The sequence below is a fragment of the Micromys minutus genome (assembly GCF_963924665.1).
Source record: "Micromys minutus genome assembly, chromosome: 30".
NCBI classification, from domain to species: Eukaryota; Metazoa; Chordata; class Mammalia; order Rodentia; family Muridae; genus Micromys; species Micromys minutus.
In genome coordinates this window covers 6,281,874-6,299,751 of record NC_137965.1, presented here as the reverse complement: position 1 = coordinate 6,299,751, position 17,878 = coordinate 6,281,874, and the positions used below count along the sequence as shown (strand labels likewise).

The following is a 17,878-nucleotide window of genomic DNA, read 5'->3' as shown; positions in this document are numbered from 1 at the left end:
TCACTTCCTGATGCTTGGGTTACAGCTCTGTATGTGGTCACGGCCAGCTTCTTACGTGGGTGTTAGCATCAGAATTTAGGTTCCCATAACTGTGGAGGGTACTCTTACTCATTAAGCTATGTGCAGTTTCAGAAATCTGCAGTTTTTATGAAAATGGGGACAACGTACGGTGTTCATACCTGTGTTGTGTGGCACTTCTGCAGGCGTGTTGGCTGGTGCATGTGCACCTGGAGGAATCTGTATCCCACTGTAGCTGCCTGGTGCCAAGTTGCTTGAGTCGTATGTTGAAGATGTCGAAGGCTGAGGAGGCTGAGTGGGCAGAGAGGTTGCGCCAACATCTTCATTTTCTTCAACATCTGTATATAATACATGTAAAATGTTGAAGTAGGGATAAGCAGTCTATTTCTTAAGATCATTGTTACACTTTACATTTTTTATTTTTTAAAAATCTTGTGGGTGACAATGAACACTGTCTCTTTTACACAGTGTCCACCAGGTCTACACATTCTTTACAGTTATTTCTATAAAAACAAACCTCAAATAAAAACCAAGAACATTTTTAGTAAAATAGGTCACATTTGTGCTGATAAAAAGGTACTGTCTTTTGATAATTGTTTTTTAATTCCCTGTCTGGTATATGTGATTGGTTTTATATATATATATATATATATATATATATATATATGTATATATATATGTATATATATATAAACTAAATGATTACCTATTACTATTGTTTAAAGATTAATAAGTAAAATATTAATACTGAAATTTCGCATTCAGATATCTACAGCATAATAAGGTGATTATATACTTCAATATATTTGGAAAGGTACACTTTTAAAATAAACTATATAATTAACTGACTTTGAAAACAAACATGAGACAGTTAAAATTTGACAGTATGCTTAAGGAGACAGTTATCTACCTTGAGTTATCATATAATTTAAAACAACAAAGTTAGATCTATAAAACTTTAAAGTGTAATATTTTGCTTTCTATCAAATTTCCAAGTACTTGTCTGATTATATATATCTTTCAAGCAAATTACTTTTTAAAAAGTAAATCAAATTACTACCCTGAGATAAACATTTTTCTAAACAACTTTGTGAATACTTCAAATATACTGAAACCCTTTTTCTACATCCAGAATTCTTAATAAAGACACACAGCTATTTTAATATCTGATAAGACAAACTCAAAGCCAAAACTTACCAGAAGAGAGAGGAAGGACATTACACATTCATTAAAGGAAAAACCCACCAGGAGGATATTACAATTCTAAATATTTTACACAAAACACAAGGGCACCATATTTCATAAAAGAAACATATGACATCTCAAATTACATGTTGACCCTCACACACTGCTATTGGGCAACTAACTCTAATGTCTCACTCCATCTACAGACAGACCATCCAGACAAAATTAAACAAGGAAATGCTAAAGTTTAGTAACATCCTAAGTCACATGGACCCAACAGACATCTACAGAACAGAGTACGGCAACACTACAGAATGCACTTTCTTTTCAGCACCCGATGGACCTTTCTCCAAAACTGAACAAATATCAGGACACAGAGCAAGTCTTGGCAGATGTAGAGGAATTCAATCCTATTTGACTACCATGGATTACAGTTAGATTTAACAACAATAAAAAAAGGCAGGAAGTATAAAACATTATGGAAGCTAAACAACTCACTAGTGAATGTAAGTTGGGTCAGGATAGTAGTGAAGTAGAAAATTAAAAATATTTTAGAGTTAAATGAAGATGAAAATTGATCATTCGCAAACAATGTAGACAGTTCTAAGAGGCAAATTCTTAGCACTAAACACTACATCAAAAAAACTGGACACATCTCATATTAATAACTTAATGATACCCTAACACCAGATCTCCTCAAATTATTCGACAAAAGTGAAACTGAAAGAACATTTCTAAATCTTTTTATGAAGTCATTATTAACCTAATGATCAAACCACTCACACACACACACACACACACACACACACACACACACACACACACAATACAATTAAGTCCACAAGTGTAGACTACCATATAAGCAGACTGAAAGACAAAAATACATTATTATTTCATTCTGTGCTAAAAGGCCTCTGTAAGACATAAGATCCCTTCATGATAGGTACTGGTGAGGACAGGGATAAAAGGGAACGAGAAGTAACTGCACACTCATCTCCGGCATCAACTTAAACAGAGAGAAACTCAAAGCACATTCACTAAAGTCAGGAACAGGACAAAGATGTTCCTTACCTTCCTAGTCAATAAAGGACCTGAAGTTTTGCTAGAGCAACAATGCAAATGAAGGCGATCAAAAGGACATAAGTGAGGGAGAAGGCAGGGTATCCTTGTTTGCAGATAGGATTTTATGCATAAAAGATGCTAGAGACTCCACCAGGAACCCTCTACAGCTGATAAATACTTTCAACAACATAGCGGGATTAAGAAAAATTAACACAAAAATCATCCTATAGCATCCCTATATACCAATGGTAATCAGGCTGAGGGAAAAAAATTTCAAGAGCTAATGAAGAAATTAGAATAGCAAGATTAAATAGGGGATACAGATGGGAGGGTAGGATGAAGGATATAGAAAGGGTCAACTAAACACTTAAAGCCATATGTACACATATGAAAATCATTTAAGAGGAATTACCATATAAAAGGAAACAATTCTCTAGACAGGCATTTTACACCACCAAGTGAAACCACCAGTACCAGGGATGGTTATCTTCTGTAGCATCACTGGTCAGCAGGGTATTATACATCCACTGCCCAAGTAGTACAGGCTATTGCCAATGCTATTTCTATTGCTGAAGATATAGCATACATTATCAAACATGGAGAAATTGAGTTGGTCCCAGCTAAAAGCATCGCCTCCGCTTACTAACAGCCCACACAGTGCTAGAAAGTACTGCATATGCTACCAGGAGAGAAAAATAATCACCATCTCTAAGCTGTGCGCCCAGTGACTTACAACAGTGACCAACCTGCAAAATACACTGGGGCAACAGTGACACTGTGTTATACAAACGACTAACCATGAGCTGGAGAGATGGCTCAGTGGTTAAGGACACTGACTGCTCTTCCAGAGGTCTTGAGTACAAATCCCAGCAACCACATGGTGGCTCACAGCCATCTGTAATGGGATCGGATGCCCTCTTCTAGTGTGTCTGAAGACAGCTACAGTGTAGTTTTATACAATAAATAAATAAATCTTAAAAACAATGACTAACCAGTTTTAAAACTTGATTAAGGCCAACCCTATAATATAGAACTGATTCCTGACACTGCTAAAGTGGCCAAAAGTTTGTAAGTGGGTAAGTACAGGCCCTAGAGCAGTGCTTCTCAACCTGTGGGTAGAGGCCTGTTTAGGAAGCAAATGTCCTTCCTGCAGAATGACATCATCCTACGGGGGTCAACTAAAACCACCAGAAGGGGGTTGGAAAGCAAAACCCATAAAACCAAAAAACAAAACCCCATAGTTTCCTTATGATTCACATCGGTAAAAAAATTACAGCTATAAAGTAGCAACAAAAACAATGTTATGGCTGAGGGTCACCACAACATGAGGAACTGTTAAAGGGTCAGAGCATAGGAGGGCTGAGAAGCACTGACTAGAGGGAAACCTTCCATTATTCTGCTAAAAGAACATGACAATAACATGTCAGTTAACGGCTGTGTGGCTATCTCCGGACATCAGTGCCTCCCTCAGTGCTTAGCACAGTCATCATCCTTCAGCAGATGCTAAGTAACATGGAAACTCACAAGTGGACAACGTGCAGAGGAAGAGACTTGAAAGCACTGTCTCTAAGACAACCCCATCTTTATCAAGTTCTTCTCCTCAAGGCTCAAGAATCTACATGGAAGAGGTGCAAAGATTCTAAGAGCGAGAGCTGATGACTCCAGAAAATAACATTCTCCAGAAACAACAGGACTGAAGATCATCTGAACTCCCAGACACTGTAAAAGCACACATGACCCATAAAAGTTCAGGCCAAAGATAAAACCCCAGGCCAGAGAAGGGAAATAGATACACAGTTCCACTTCTGTCCAAGAAGCTGGGAAAGAAAAAAATAGTCTCCAATGGAGAGGCACTGTATATACCACTCAGACTCCTGGGCATGATCCCCATTTAGGAGTTGGTAGACAATACAAAATTGTGCGTGTGTGCGTGTGTGTATGTGTGTGTGCAAGTACACATGCATATATATATATATACAACCCGCTGAGTCTGTTTTTGTCGTGTGCATACTGTTTCAAGGCTGACCAGTTTGCACTGAATCAATGATGGCTCATCCCTGGGAGAGGCTTATTCTCCGGTCAGCAGTTGTCTTAGTTAGGAGTTCCATTGCTATGAAGAGATACCTTGACCAAAGCAACTCCTAAAAAGGGAAACATTTAATTGGAGCTGGTTTATAGTTTCAGGGGTTTAGTCTATCATCATATTAGGAAACATGGTAGCATGTGGGCAAACATGGTGCTAGAGAAGGAGCTGAGAGTTCTGCAACATGATTCAAAGGCATTTAGGAGAGAATCATATCCTCAGGAAGCTGGGAGGAAGCTCTTTTCTGTAGTAGGTAGAGTCTAAGCATAGAAGCAGATCTCCAAAGCCCACCCCCAACAATGACACACTTCCTCTAACAAGGCCACACCTCCTTAAAATACCACTCCCGACTGGCCAATCATATTCCAACCACTACATTCCATTCCCTGGCCCCCGTAGGCTTGTTCAAACACAAGAGCCTATTGGTGCCATAATTAGCTATAGTACAATGTAAAATACATTTAGTCCAATTTCCAAAATCCCCATAGTGAATCACAGACTCATCAATGTTTCAAAGTCAAAAATTCAAAGTTTCTTCTGAGATTCATGCAATCTCTTTAACTGTAATCCCCTACAAAATCAAAATGAAAAAGCAGATCAGATACTTCTAGCATATGGCATAGGATATACGTTACTATTCCAAATTATCATAGCCAGGAAATACTGGACCAAAGAAAGACCAACAGAACATGGAAAGCCTTAATCTTACCTGTCCCTAAATTCCTGGCTTTATAATTACTATAGATGAAAAAATTGCTAGGACCTTCTGAAAACATTGAAACCTCTGAGAACTTAAGATTTTACTGAAACATTTCTACTGAAGACTCTACTAAAACTAAGATGAATAAATACATACCGTTATCTTCATCTATTCCAACAGGGCCTGCTTGAGGAGTCTCCCCATTCTTTAAGCAGTTGTGAATATATGTTGCCTTCCACCTTGCGTACTTTCTATGTTTCACATTCTAAAAGGGAATATATTTGCAGCACCATTAGACCATGGCAAAAGAAAAATGAGAAGCACTTAACACGGGCTCAGCCACATTTCCGAGAGTCTGGTCTTCCATGTCTTACTGCCGACTCTTCAGTGCTGAGGACTGGCAGTCCCCATGAGAAGGCATTTTCATTAGAACACCATGGCATCACTAAGTCTGCAAGGGAAACATGTGTGTGTCTTGCTAGCAAAATTTCTAACTCTTGGGTACCTACAGAAATCGGTTAAATGAAATTTTAAGATAAAATATAAAAGAAACCAGTAACAGTTCTGTAAAGATATAGACAAATCCTTGAAAATAAAAATAAGACTTACATGATAAAAATGGTATGGTGGTTAATTTTAATTCCTAAGTTGTCATGTATTACTTAAGTACTTGATCTGACCACCTCAGTTCTCAAGGGAACCAGAGTTTCAGTCTGTTTTCTAAAGAGGAACCCAAAACAGCTCTTAAGGGGCCTGCAGTGCTTTCCTGTTTCTGCTCATCTCTGTACCCCCCCAGGTCTGATACATTTTGCTCCATTTCTTCAACAAGCTTTTCAAAACAACTGTCCGAACTCAGTTTTATTGTTTAGCTCACTGGCATGTGTGTTCTTGCTTTATTTCTTTTCTGTTCACTCATACACAAAGTCATACAATCTAAATGTACCCACCCCTGGAGCTTCTTCTTTTTGGATAAAGTCACCAATAACCTACTCCTCTTGGGCAAGCTCAGAGGCTATTTCTAGCCTCCCCATGTCAAGCCTGACAGCAGTACATTAAGCCCTGGACCAGTTCTGTTTGTTAAACTTTTAGTCCCATTTTGTGACACACTTTTTCTCCTACCTCAGTTTTTGCTACCTAAGCCCGCCCCTAGCCAGCCTTCAAAGTCAGCAGGCTCCTGTCCTAGCAGAGACTGCAAGTCAGCAGAGCAGCCAGAGTCACTCATAAAGGACTGGAAAACATTACTTAATGTTTCCCACAGTAACAGCAAAGGGACAGAAATCCATTCTTTCTAATTTTCTCAGAAATAAAGGCTTTGAAACACTGGGGTTACTTTTATTTGGCAGTGTGTCTGGGCTGGGAGGCAGCTCCTTCAGAAGATGTCCACTCACACAGATTCATCAATATACCATGTCTCCCCTGTTCTCCACCACCTCCCCTCTCCCTGCATTCCCAGGCTTACACATCGTGAGCATGTATTATCAGGTAGTTTGTCACCTCACAGCAGTCTGTCTGTCTTCCTTATTCTACTCCTGCGGTTCCTACAAGCGTCGGGACTGTGCACCATATTGATTCATATGGTTTCTGTCATCTTTACTAATCTTAAATGTATAATCTAGTCTGAATTTGCTTTTGATAAGTATCTAATGATCTAGTATTTCATTTCAAAGTCATATACACAAGTAAATTAATCTGATTCTCCTCAGCATCTCCTCCTCCCAGTTATCTTCATTCACTGAAGACTTTCTCACAAGGTATACTAACTTACCTCTACTCATTCCCCATGGGGGACATCAAATATTAATGCTTCACAAAGGTTTTCCTGACCTAACAAGTCTAAAATAACTAAGTAATCTATTTTTCCTAATAATATTTGCCATAATTTATCACTATATATTTATGTTTATAAAATATTTTTTTGTCTACAAACACACTCCTATCACCAAAGGCAGTTTATTCTTGTCTGCTCTCTGTACCATATATCTTGTTTTATTCTGGCACATATTAGCTGGTTAACAGCATCTCTCTCATCTGATGAGTGGATGCTAACAGAAACTGTCTTGTTCTCTACTAATGCATTAAGAGTTGCTTGGCTATGTATGCATTATTCAGGTTAGAAAGTTCAATGGAATCAATTGTGTAGTTATACAGAGAACTTCGAAAGTCCCCAAACTTGACTGTTGAACTTTTTTGGGTATGGGGTGGGAGGACTCTTGGAACAGAGTATCATTCCAAAGCCTATGCTTGCTGGGACTCAATGTATAGTTCAGGTTGGGCCAATTCTCTTGCCTCAGCCTCCCATGATGGGATTATAGCGTGAGACAACAGGAGACTAACAGTTTCAGACCTAAAGAACCATATTCAGGATATTGATTGCTCTGTTTCCTTCCCTTTCTTTCACTATATGAAATAACAATAACAAAAAAAGTCAAAGAACTGAGTTTCCTTTAGATTTAAGTTTCAAAATCCCAAGTAAACCAGAACTGATGGTAGACAAAGGTTCTTATCTAACTTAAGAACCTCTAGATTTAGATGTTCACTTGAATCCCATATCTACAAATGACATTATTTTAAAATGTTCATTATCTTATCTTCCAGTTGTAAAATTAAAATGATCTGTTTTAATATATGTAGAAACTATAAATTTTTTATAGCTTAATAAACATCTGCTATTGAGGCTTTAAATTAGCAAGCAAAGAGATATAAAGTAAATTATACCTTCCACTTGCCCCTTGGAGCTTATTATCCAGCTACTCACACAGGAAGCATATTACATCAACTATAACAAGTAGAAACATTAACCTGCCTCTTGTAGTGTGTGTTTGAACAATTTAGAAAGAAAAATATTTCGGTTTGGTCTTCTAAGACTAACATGACATAGAAAGGTAGAAAAGGGCAGGAGGAGACAGGGGAGAAAGAAAGGTCCATGTAGTCAAAAAGGTGGAAATGAAACCTTGGGATGAGTAGAAAATCAATGTGTTTTGGATAAGAAGATCGTGAATGAGTTGGATAAGAAAAATCCAAAGCAGTTTTAGCCAAATACTATATATCAGTACCCATGTTATAAAGCACTTCCATATACTTTCCTGTCTGGTCCTCACAACCACCCTGTAGAGCCAGCAAGTTATACTTTACGTCCTCTAAGACTGAGGCATTATGGGGCCAGGTGAACAAAGCCACACTCTGGCTCTGCTTCAGTCTGCTCCATGCCATTCCTGCTATCCAGAAGAGGTGGGGTTCCTCATGCTCTTCTCCCTTTCCTACCATGGTCACTGTGTGCTCACAGGTCTCCTCTCCTTCACGCTCAGCTTACATCTTTATTTTCAAATAGCCTCCCTGGCTCGCAGCAAGTTAATAATTATTTGTCATCTCCTCAAGACAGTCACTATGCTAACTGCTGAGGGAGACAGGATGAAGACAGTATAAACATTACAAACACTCCTACATGAAGGCCAGCAGTAACTGCCAACTCTAAAAGGGACCCCCTTCATCAAAGTACTACTGTCAGCTTCTCCTGGAAAAAGAAATTCTTTCTTGATACTTTATCATCAAGAAACAAGAGAGAAAGGCCTGGGTCCCGCAATATCCTTGGTGGGGATGCTTACAATGGCCTAAAAGATTTCCTTCCCACCACAAGGTCTCTGAGGAAGTGAGCATTCTAAAACCCAGATATGTGGAGACGTCATCCACATCATAGCAGTCACTTCATCTTCTCCCTTAGGACTGAACACTTTCATCATTGCAGAGCTGTCAGTGGTCATGATGCTGTAGTACTGATGCCGGGCACATTATTGATAAATGATCTGTAAGCTACAGCAATCATGATCACGATCTATCTGCAATTCAGATGGAAATATATGAACCACAGGGAAATGACTTTAGAAAGCCAATTACTTAATTCATGTTAAAGATAACAGCTGTAGTAAAAACAAAAGAAAAAAAGTGACATTTCTGCAGACAAATGAGTCACATTTTATACAAGTTAACCTTGTCTGTAGATTTAGCAGAAGAGTTAAGACTATAAAATCCACTGATTTCATACTGTGAGAAGTTTAAACCATTCTGGGCACCTTTACTAAATATGTAAAGTTTTAAGAAAACATTAGTTTAAACTTAAGAGGGCTTATTTTGTAAGTATATGAGAAAAATTCCCCATAGCACATAAAGAAAAACCTTTTTTATTCCCCATTTCCAAGACCTTTGCATAAATAATATATAGCAGAAATTTCTGACAGTTTTTAACGAGTTAATGCACATTTGAATACTGTTGTATTAAAAATAAATAACATTTGATGATACACAGTATTTTAAGAGGAGAATAAGATGTCAGTATTTCTAAGACCCACTCGCTCCTTTTGGCCGATTAAGACATCCTTTCGGGAAACAGGAATTGTAAAAGGAGCTTTTACTTTTGTTTCCTGGCCCCAACTTCCTGTTTTGTAACTGAATTGATGAAAATCACTGACAATGGCAAATTTCAGCTAGTAGGGTCAGCAGCGGATGCAAAGGTTCCTTTCCCCCTGAATTCTCGATTCTCTGCCTGTACTAGCTCTCTGTGCCTGGACTGGGAGGCACTGGGAGGAAAACACAGAGCTGCATTAGGTGGTCTTGAGCTAAGTGCATACAGGAATGAAAACAGATTTACTTAAATACAAAAACCACATTTGTGTCAAGCTTGCAAACTTGAAAAAGCCAATATAACCTATTTCCAGCACACGTGGCTTCACTCTCGGGAAAGCTCCACTGACTTGCCTTTATTTCTTCTTCTGTGGCTTTTTGTCTTGAACCTACCAGATCCAACATTATAAATACCCTCATGATGCACGATGACTGCTGTTATCAGATACTTCTGAACACTTCTGTACTCACCCTACAAGATGCCACTTTCTGGACCATGACACCCTGATGTATCACCCCCATTGCTCTGATGACACTGCAATCAGTCCTTGCTGGTTCTTGTTTTATGTAAGGCCCAGACTGCTGTCAACTAGTTCTCAGATAGCCTTCTTTTCCCTCTTCCCCTTCATCCTCTTAGCCAGGGGGTGGTCTGAACGAGACTGACACCCATGTCTCATGTCTGCATGCCTAGTCCCCAGGGATGAACTATTCGAAAGGATCGGGAGACATGCCCTTGCTGGAGGAGCTGTGTCACTGTTGGAGGAGGTTTGCAGCTTAGGGTGGCTTTTGAGATTCCAAAAGCCCAAGCCAGGTCCAGTCTTGCATTTTCCTTGTGCTATTGAACTACTGTCCAGCACCATGCCTGTCTGGTTCAAGCCATGATGATAATGAACTAAAGTTCTGAAACTGTAAGCCAGATCCAATTTAAATGCTTTCTTTACAAAATTTGCCTTGGTCCACGATGGCTTTAACAGCACACAACACAGTCCCACACTCCCATCTTCTGTTCAGACCTCTTCCAAACCCCTCAACACTAACCCATCTAACCCGACATTTCATGTATAAGTTTAGTAGCCTTCCTTACGCGCCACCCTCCCTGACCCCCCCAAGTCCTCCCTATTGTTTTATTACAGGCAATACATGAAGTCACATTTTAAAACCTGGTAAAAAGTCTCAGATTTTTTTGGGAAATTTTTCTTTTTTTGTTTTTTTGTGTTCTGAGACAGGCTTCTCTGTGCAGCACACCCTGTCTTGGAACTCTGTAGACAAGGAAATCCTGGAGCCCACAGAAATCCACATGGCTCAGCTTCCAAGTGCTGGAATTAAAGGCATGTGCCACCACTGCCCAGCTGGGAAATTTTCTTTTCATTATAGAATATTTTCATATTAGAAGAAATAAGTTCCTTATAAAATTCCTTATAGTTCTTCAGCTTCATTATCTGATGCCCTCACTAAATTTGTTTCTTCTCATGACAATTCTTTTATAATTTGACTGTTTTTCTAAGGTACTAAACTTAAACTAGGTTGGCCTTGAACTCCTGATCCTTTGGCTGTTGCCTCCTGAGCGCTACCACACTAGGCATGCAACACCATTCTTAACAGTCGCTCTAATGCCAAGCTCTGTCATGCTCCTATCACCCAGTTCTCTCAGCCTGACAGAAACACAATCAGAATGTGACTACATGCAGCCATCCCCTGCACAACTAATTCTGGCAAGAGTTATCTTGAGCTAACTCTTGAGTGAAGAGCAAGCAGTATCTAATATTGATTATCTAATGTCTGCTTTCCCTATCCAATCCTGGTCTTCTACACTGAAAACAGGAACTGTTTCAGTAAAGACACTTCTTATCAACTATGTCTGAATTCTCTTCTTCATCCTCTATTATTCTTCCTGCTCTTATTTTCAGTTCAGCCACAGTATTGGCCTTGCCACCTCCCAATCAAGGGTGAGTAGTTAAAAGTAGCTTCAGAATCTCATAGCACTTGATAAGGCAGCACAGGTCCCACATAATCACCCCTCCTGGACTCTGTCATTTTCTCTTGCTGCTGGATAGTATTGAGAATATTTATACAATCCCCAAGTTATAGAAGTTCAAAAAAGAAATAAATTACTAGTAAACTCTTAGTGACTACAGCATATTTACTTTTGGTCCTTAAGATGTATCATAACAAGCAATAGGTGTTCTATATAATCAGGAGCAATAAAATATAGTAAGAAGTACTTGAGAAACAAGCAATAAAAATTGTTATAATAGCAACAACTTCATACTGAAGTACTTATAATTACTTATTACATATATTTCTTGACAAGAGTTTTATAGTTGTGTAATTTTTAAAGCTACCATAATCTCACAAAACAAGATTTTAAAGAGGAGACCAAAATTTTACTACAAAAATAATTAAAATTTAATCCACATATTTGGATTTATCCACATTTTTTGGATTATCATAACACTGGAATGTACACTCAAGTTAGATTTTCAAACAAGTATTCCCAAATAACTACTTAATCATATAGTTTCATTAAACTTATAAGAAAGGTTAATAACAGGATATACTATATTATAGACGTATCTAATCGTTCTCCAACTGTTAAGATACTGTCTTCCTCTCTTTTCCCCTCAGATGGAAGACAGTCTCATACGACAGACACGGAGGTGAGGAATACTCACACACAGCAGTACTGTGTGGTTCCCAGGCCCAGCACCTTGTCAGCTGAAGCAGCGATGTCTCGTGCAGCAGAGACTGACTCTAAGAAGCATGCGTTACTGAGCCAGACCTGGTAATCCTAGTAGTCATGTCTATGTAATTTCAATCTATAAAGGCCATGTTTTCTGACCCCGACATAAAACATGATAGCAGAGTTATAAAATGTACACTGACTAGATCTGTTGGCTGTTTCTTTATTTTCTATATTTTAAGCAGCATTGCCACAGACTCTTTAATACAGAATAGATTCCTGGTGGTGCTGGCTTGCTCCAATACCAGGGAGGCCAGGTTTCACAACCTGGTTAAAAAGGTCCATGGTTTTCCTTTTGAATTTGCTGTTTTTCTCTTTGAAGCTATTAACCAATCTGAGGGAGACACTTAACAGAATCTAGTGCTATAAGGACCTTCCTCGTTCCTCCCATCACTTGCTTGTCTTATTAGCATGATGCCCCCATTGTCCTATAAACATAGGTGAGTACTGATCATGATCAGATTTGCACAGATGCTCACATTTTTTCTCTTTCCACCCCATCCATCCATCCGTCCATCCATCCATGTAGAGATAGGGTCTCAACCCAGCTTAGGGTGGCCTCTAACTTACAATCTTCCTGTCTCTACTTCTGCAGTGCAGACCCACAGGTGTGTGCCTGCTCAGTTGAAGTTGTTCTTTATTAGACATTGGGGCCCTTGTAAGGAGGCTGCCACATCTCTCAGTTACGACCACACTTAGTGTTTTCCTGATCTGATTATCATTCGGCCATTTGTCTAAGAACTGGCTCATGTTAAAAAGACTGGTGTTCAAAATCAACTCGGGTACTCAGGCTGTTCTCTCCTTATGGTTCTTCACTGTTGTTAGACTGTCTTGAAACAAAGAAACAGGAACTAGGTTGTAGATGTTTTTGTGCATATTACATACACACCATAAACATGTATTTAGGAAAATTTGCTAACTATACACACAAATCATAGTATGTATACAGGTGCATGATGTGTATAATATAAATCAATGTATTCAGCAGCATGAATTAAGATCCTTTACTTTTGCAGCACAATACACCTGCCTCTCTTCTTGTATTTAATTTCTCCCAGTGACAAACCTGCTTCCCTCTGTATTCACCCATTTGCTCAAACAGAATAAGCTACTTTATAACAACCATCCCAAATTGGCCTAGAAACAGTTCAATAGTGAAACTTTTGCAATAAGATTATCTATAATTTGAGATGTACAAATGTTAAGTACATAAATTATAACCTTGATAGAAATGTCAGTGTAAATCATATGCTTCTCAATACACATAATTTCCAACTAAGCAAAACTCTCTACAGCCCTTTCCAGGTCCACTTCCCTTGCCTCCCTAGAAGACTCTGAAAGTACTTTACATTTTTTATTAGACGGAATTTGTCTACAGCTATGTATTATGTACAAGCAACCATGCACGGGTACCACTTGATTCTTTTGATCAGCATTTTTAAAATCTATCAGATTTTTATCAGTAAATTGTCACTCCACAAAACGCCCACACAACAAACTCAGAACCAATTGATATCGATACAAACTGCCCACCTAGATAAGACAAATTATCCTGTAACAATCCATCCCTTATAAGATATTCATAGCTACTGTGGCTAATTAAAGTCACATGGGTCCGGGTCATCCTTCTCTTCCTTCATCTTGGTTTCTTCCTCTCCTCCCTATCTCTCCCTCCTCTCAAAAACTGCCCCCACCTTTCTTTTCACTGTCCAATCGCTGCCCTCACCTACATATGGACATCAACCACATTTCACCCTTTGTCTAATTAGAAAAAAAACTTTTCTCTCAAATGTAAGCTGAGCCCAACTATTACCTTTCTATAATTTACAAAGTACAAAATACACCTAACATCATTTTTGTCAATTAAATAGAACACTGTTACCTATCCCAACTTTAAAAAGCTTCAAATCCATATGCTCTGTCCTGGCTAGCTTGTAACTATCTGAAAGCCATCCAATTAAATATGTTCTCTCAAAGTGAGCCTGGACTGGCTATTTCTACAAGATTTATCCATACATAAGTTGTCAATTCTGTATCATACTGAGTAACATCACAATTTTCTTTTAAACATTTGTTCAGATGTAGATGTCCATGCTGTGTCAAGATTTTGGCTATTATAGTAAGTTCCCAATGAGCAAATTCTTTTTCTAGACTTATGTTTTTATTTCTCTTGGCTAAGTACCAGAAAAGTAGCTGCTGGGTAAAAAGGTGGGAGTATGTTTAATTTTGTAAAACCTGCCATTTTTTCCCACTAACAACTAACATATCCACCAAGCAAAGTCTGAAAGGTCTGGTTTTTCTTCATTCTAAACATTCCAGGGTCAGTCTTTATTTGTTTGGCTAATTTTACTGATTGTTAAAGAAATTGTTTGTTTTTTAATCAGTGACTATGGTTTGAAAAATCTCCAACAATAATTATACATATTTAGGGATTTCATGTAACTTGAAAATCCTATTACTGAGTATACAGACATGTGTTACTGTACACCTTCTTCATGAAGTGACCTTTGACTACTATGGGATGTCTTGTGTTACCAGCACTAATATGTTTTCACAGCTTACTCTGTTTATTATTTCTCCTTGGCGTTTGGTCACTTAGCATTTATCAGACATTTCTTTTCCTATACTTTCCCTTCACAGAGAGCAGCCAGTGCACTTACTGCTTCCCAGATCGCATCCTTCAAAGTGAATACAAAGCCCTATCAACAGTGTTCGGGTGAACAAGTTATAATTTCTACTCCCCCATTCTTTTTCTTTAAGCACTTGAATATTCAATCATATTATATTCTGGTTTGCCTTTCTCTCTCCCTTTTTTAAATGAAAAGTAAGTATTTTTCAAAGTACTGCTATCCTGTGTGCAAAGTGTTTCATTTGATTTTCAAAATGTATTTAGAAAAAAAATTACCTTTTTAGTTTCCATTACCTTTGTGACAGACATGCTTTTCTGAATAAACAATGCAATGAGAAAACTGGTAACAAGTGACAGGACTCATGGTCATCTCTGAGGCAGGACAAGCATACACTCACCTCATCTGTGAGCTCACCAAACACTGTGATGACGTCGATTAAAAGGCTGGCGGTGTAGAAGGACTTGATCATGTTTCTGGAAGAGGAAAGGTGTTCTAACTTAAATTTAAAAACAAAGAGACATACACTGAAATACAGGTAAGTGCCCCTAAAACTAATGTTTAAGAACACTGAAATTAATATGTAAAATAAAACCTGACCCAAGAACACAAATGGGAGTCAATTGCTAGTGTTATCAGAAGTCTCTAACACACTCTAAGGAAAAGCTGCAAGGCTTATTGTGGAGGGATTTTCTTCTTTTCTTTTTTCTTTTTTAGAAATGTCAAGCATGGGCTGAATCTCTATCAAACCACAATATATTTCTATGGCTTTAAACACTATAGCAATGACTAGCCAGTCTTTCTTGGCTTTTGTGTTCGCTTGTGAAGCAGTGTCTTGCCATGTAGCCTCTGTTGGCCTTTAATTGTTGATGATCCTCCTATCTCAAAATAGCGATGTGCCACCACACCTAGCTAGGCTGGTATGCTTTTAACATTACTACCATCAGGACAAATTTGCTTTGACTATTTTTACTAAATGTAAAGACTGGCTAATTGGGATAAACTTACTGAAAAATAACTTTGACATAGCTTGTTCCAAAAGTTATTTTCTTTATAGAAAGGCCCACATCCACACTTAAAAATCATTGTAGATTGACAATTCCACAATATTGTGGTCAGAAAGTATTTAACTGAAAATGGTGTAACTCTGAAGGGCGTTTGTACTTGCCCATCACCACTTACTTGTGAAATCGCCCGGCTCGATCTTCGTTGTCTGCATACAAGAACATTTTCAGAGCATAATTTTCCAAATGGGCACAACCAACTATTTCCTGAGTAACGGCTTCATTATCCCCCAACTGTTTCTTAAGCTGAAATAAAATCAGACACATAACTCATGATTTGTATTCTCAGAAGGGTCTGCTTAAGCACAAGTAATTCTAATAATTACTTTAAATTACATTCACTTCAATAAAAGCTGCAATGGCAAACCTTATGAAAATAAAAAAGGTCTACAGCAGCTTTCTGTATTCAAACAAGAGCTCGATGTCCTCACAGGGGTGGAAAAGTAGGGGTAAAATTGAGGTCTAAAGCTGAAAACAACCAAAAATAAAGGACAACATTGCCACGTATCCTGGTGAGGAATCAAAACCTGCTAAATATTACCCAGTCGCTAACAACTACCCTAAAATGGAACTAGAAACTTCTCAAGCACATAATTAAAATTTAACTTTAACCCACTTCAGTTTGTATCAAATATAAAAAAATAAGACTATAAGTATCACTGTGCCCAAAAATAGTACCTTCAGAACAAGTTTTAAGGCAAGATCACAGCACACTAGACGTATACAGTGACAAACTCATTACCAGAGTATTTTACACTTAAACCTGCACCTTACAAGTCAACAGAATTTCAGCTATGCAGATATTTAGTTTTCGTATCTCTCTACTGCATATACATCAATTTGAAATATTTACAATCAAAGGAGCTTCTGTTTTTCTTGTCTAGGACCATTACATTGGAATAAAATTATTTTCAGGAATATTAGATTCAAGCAACCATATTATTACAACTGCTTCTATTAGAGTCTGACTGGAGCTAGCTCAGGGGTTAAGAGCATCTGTTGTTCTTGCAGAGGAAATGGGTTCAGTTCCCAGGAGCCACATGGTGACTCACAATAATCTGTTACTCAAGTTCCAGGAGATCTAATGCCTTCTTCTGGCCTCTGCAGGCACTACACACACACAGAACACATGCATGCATACAAACACTCATGTGTGCAAGCACACACACATACACATGGTATCAGGATTGGCTACTGAGCGAGCTTAAGTAAAACTCTGAAAATTAAAATAGAATAATTTAAAGTTCAGAAGTGATATATGTAATGTTGGGATCTAAGGCAATTTTGACTAATCTGATTCTAAAAAACAGCACAAAGATACCTAAATCCGACATAATACTATTTACTGTGTTCAAGCTGAAAAAAGATCTTCAAAACCAGATTTAGTTCTAGAAAAGTAGTGAGAATCTGCCACTTCATCTTATCCTCATCAAACAAACAATTCTGATAAAATAGCGACATATGTTTGATGGCTTTAAAGTATAATGTAGACAATATATCACAGAGATACGCATTTATATGAACTTACCTGACATCATTTCAATGCCTGGTGATTCCCTACATAAATGTGACTATATGAATTGCAAAGACAGGAATTTTGCTTATCCTGAATTTTCATCTTAATTGTTATTAGTAGTGGGAAAGAGACATATTCTGTATGGATGTCTGTGACAGGTGGACTTTTACAGAGTCACTTCTATGTGTGAAAGTCATTTTCCATCTTCCCAGAAGGTCTCTGCCATAGCACTCTAATTCCCCTGACAACCCTAGAAACCAGGAGACAGTCACAGCAAGTTACGGGGCACTGTATCTATGGCTGCCAATTACAACTAGGCTCTCAGTCTTTACCATGGATTGGCCCTTTCATCTGAGTAGTAACTTTGGAATCATAACAAAAAGCAACAAAAACCTTAAAGTGTTCTGGGCTAACATAAATTATTTAATTTTAGTATGTATGACTGTAATTTCCTTAAGCAAAATTATGCATGTGATCCAATTAAAACA

General features: G+C 38.1%; 1 protein-coding gene across 1 annotated transcript in view; it reads right to left on the bottom strand.

Annotated features, from left to right (window-relative positions):
• Positions 1 to 17,878, bottom strand: part of VTA1 (vesicle trafficking 1) — a 45,602-nt gene that overhangs the window by 11,723 nt on the left and 16,001 nt on the right. The window contains exons 3-6 of the mRNA XM_080941862.1: positions 15,993 to 16,120; positions 15,211 to 15,286; positions 5,205 to 5,313; positions 180 to 356 (exon numbers count right to left, since the gene is read on the bottom strand). Coding sequence (XP_080797988.1) covers positions 180 to 356; positions 5,205 to 5,313; positions 15,211 to 15,286; positions 15,993 to 16,120 — 490 coding nt within the window. The remainder of the gene's footprint in view (positions 1 to 179; positions 357 to 5,204; positions 5,314 to 15,210; positions 15,287 to 15,992; positions 16,121 to 17,878) is intronic.